The 2,656-nt window shown below is 33.0% G+C and overlaps 1 protein-coding gene across 1 annotated transcript in view; it reads left to right on the forward strand.

Moving 5' to 3' along the window:
- The first annotated feature begins 998 nt into the window (after nt 1-998).
- Nucleotides 999-2,656, forward strand: part of LOC112904258 (limbic system-associated membrane protein-like) — a 23,044-nt gene continuing 21,386 nt past the window's right edge. The window contains exon 1 of the mRNA XM_025973849.1: nt 999-1,299. Coding sequence (XP_025829634.1) covers nt 1,155-1,299 — 145 coding nt within the window. The 5' untranslated portion in view covers nt 999-1,154. The remainder of the gene's footprint in view (nt 1,300-2,656) is intronic.

The raw sequence follows: 2,656 nt of genomic DNA on the forward strand, positions 1-2,656 counted from the left end.
ACTGAAAGAAAATACAATTTATGAAGCTTTCGTCACTGCTAGAAATCNACATGCCGGAGTTGCCTGTAACGAACGTTGCATTGAAGCGCGCTCACGGCTCAAGCGATCCCCACTACGAACTCGACTACGTGGCCGAGTAGAGGGGGGACATCCGTTGCATGATTTCGTTACATAGCAACTAGCTTGAAACGATCTTACCCTACCGTACGTAAAGAAGTTTCACTTCTAAAGGTTAACTTATTTGCTCATTCCTATCAGCCAACTTCATGTATGGGGCACGTTCCGTTAAAACGCCTTTTACTAATCACTTATTAAGAGGCACTAATACTAACTAAAAATGTTTGCTACAGTGGAAAGAATAGGAGAACAGAGGACTCTATGGAAGTCAATAAAAAATAGGCGAGATAGGTTGGTAGGACACCTTCTCAGGCATGAAGGTCTAATCAGAGACATATTAGAGGCAGAAACAGGAGTTAGGAGAGGTAGAGGTAGACCTAGATTAGATTTCTGTTCGCAAATAGTTAAGAATGTGGGCTGTTCTAGTTTTACGGAAATGCGAAGTTTAGCTCAGGATAGGAAAGAGTGGAGGTACGTGTCTAACCAATCTTAGGACTGACCTTATGATGATGATGACAGTGGAGCCTGGTTTGAAAGGAATTTGCACTACCTTTCAAGCAAAAATCATTTTTGAGATCGAACTTTTGAGTTTCCCCATAGCCTTTGGCTTGGTCACAATTCGTGAAAGCTTGCAGTAAATAAAAATAAAAATACAAATTCAAATTTCACTTAAATAATAAAAGATGTACTGTGTATGCAGATATATGTTTCTTTCTTCTTAATGGTATTATATGCTCTCAAATTTCCCAGACATAAAACCCTATCTTTGGAAACGATAAATAACGACTTAAATTGGTTTCATTCTCAAAAATTATCGCCAGAAGACACTAATTGACATTAAGTGAGGCATTCTAAAGTGGCAGCCTCTTCTTCTAATTGACAATATAGTTGCTTACTAGCAGATACGACACCGCATTACATCAGTTCTACTACAATACTTGATTCTCTCCGTGTACGTAATCTTCTTAATAATCTTGTAGGTAGTTGTTTTGCTTCTTTTAATTCGTGTCCTTTCGCGTATTTTCTTTTCATATAAAATGTGGACGGTTATCATGCTTTTGTCTATTTTTAAAGCTTGTGCATTCAGTAGAAGTAGTGAATTCAAAAGTTTTCCAACCACCGTTAAAGCCCCAGAAAACGACACTGTTCTTTTACCATGTTATTTACAAACTAGCAGTGATGGTAAGATCTCCTTTTTTGGAACGATTTATTTATTTATTTACAATTTTCCAGTGCAATAATAATTATTTTCTTTATATCCTTTTTAATCTAAATTGCAACATTTATTGATCAACAGTCATACGTATAGAATTCATTGAAATACAGTAGGTATTGCTCATGGGTTGAAGCTGCTATAAAGTAGGAGGGTGATTTTAAGATGATGTTTTTTTCAATCAAAAAAGTAATACAGTAACAAGCTATAAAACTGTAGTATTCACAAAAATAATTACCAAACGAATTATAACTTAAGAATTTTTTGAAGAAAATTAAAATCATGATGTAATAATCATATGCAATAAGTTGAGAAGGTGGCACATTTTAATAGGGGCGAATTAACAGTCATAAAATTTGCTGTGTTCGGAATAAAAATAATCTAATTAACTCGTTCCAACTAAAAATAATATTAATAATATTTAATCCAGGAAAAATTCTTGTTACTTTTCACCAAGGACACCTTAATATAATTGCACGTGTAGTAAAAAAATTTACATCACCTACAGCAGGATATGTAGATACCTACATGTTATTTAATTTTTACTCTTTAACATGTTATTACCGGTTTTTTTTAATACAATACTTAACAACAAATTAATACAGAAAATGTTACATAAACTAATGGATCTAGTACCTGAATGGGGTTTAATACATTGTGACATTATTGTAAATTTGAAACAAAATTATTTTAACTTTCCAGTAAATACAAATCATATTTTATAATAAAAGTATAATAAAGGGTTCACATGAGTAGTTTGTGGATAAGTCTATAATATTTTCTTGAATTTTGTGTCATGGATTAGTCCATTTATTCAACTTGAAAGAGATTGATATCTTATGTCGAGGATTTCACTATTATAATCTATGAATGTAGATAGTTTTTTTTAAATTTCATTATTTTAGAAAAAGACTTATACATATGTACGTACGTATCATAAATTGAAACAGTAATATAACTTATGCGTACATAGAGCCTTTGGGACGATGTTAGTTAATTGACATCTTCACAGGGTTCTCAATCTGAAGGCGCTTTCATATCCTGAGTAAAACTAGAAAATTCTACATCCTTAATAACTATTTGCGAGCAGTAATTTAATCTATGTTTACGTCTGCTTTTCTTAACTTCTGTTTCCTCTTCTAATAACCAAACCCTTCACTGTATACTTGATAAAGGTTCAGAACCCTACTATTTTTCAGTTATCATGTTCATCATCATATCATCATGACTATTATAAGGTGATCAATCTTAAGATTAGTTGGACACGCACCTCCACTGTTTCTTACCCTGACCTAATGTTCGCATTTCCTTAAAACTAGAACAACC

This window comes from Agrilus planipennis, unplaced genomic scaffold, assembly GCF_000699045.2.
Source record: "Agrilus planipennis isolate EAB-ADULT unplaced genomic scaffold, Apla_2.0 scaffold61, whole genome shotgun sequence".
Lineage (NCBI taxonomy): Eukaryota > Metazoa > Arthropoda > Insecta > Coleoptera > Buprestidae > Agrilus > Agrilus planipennis.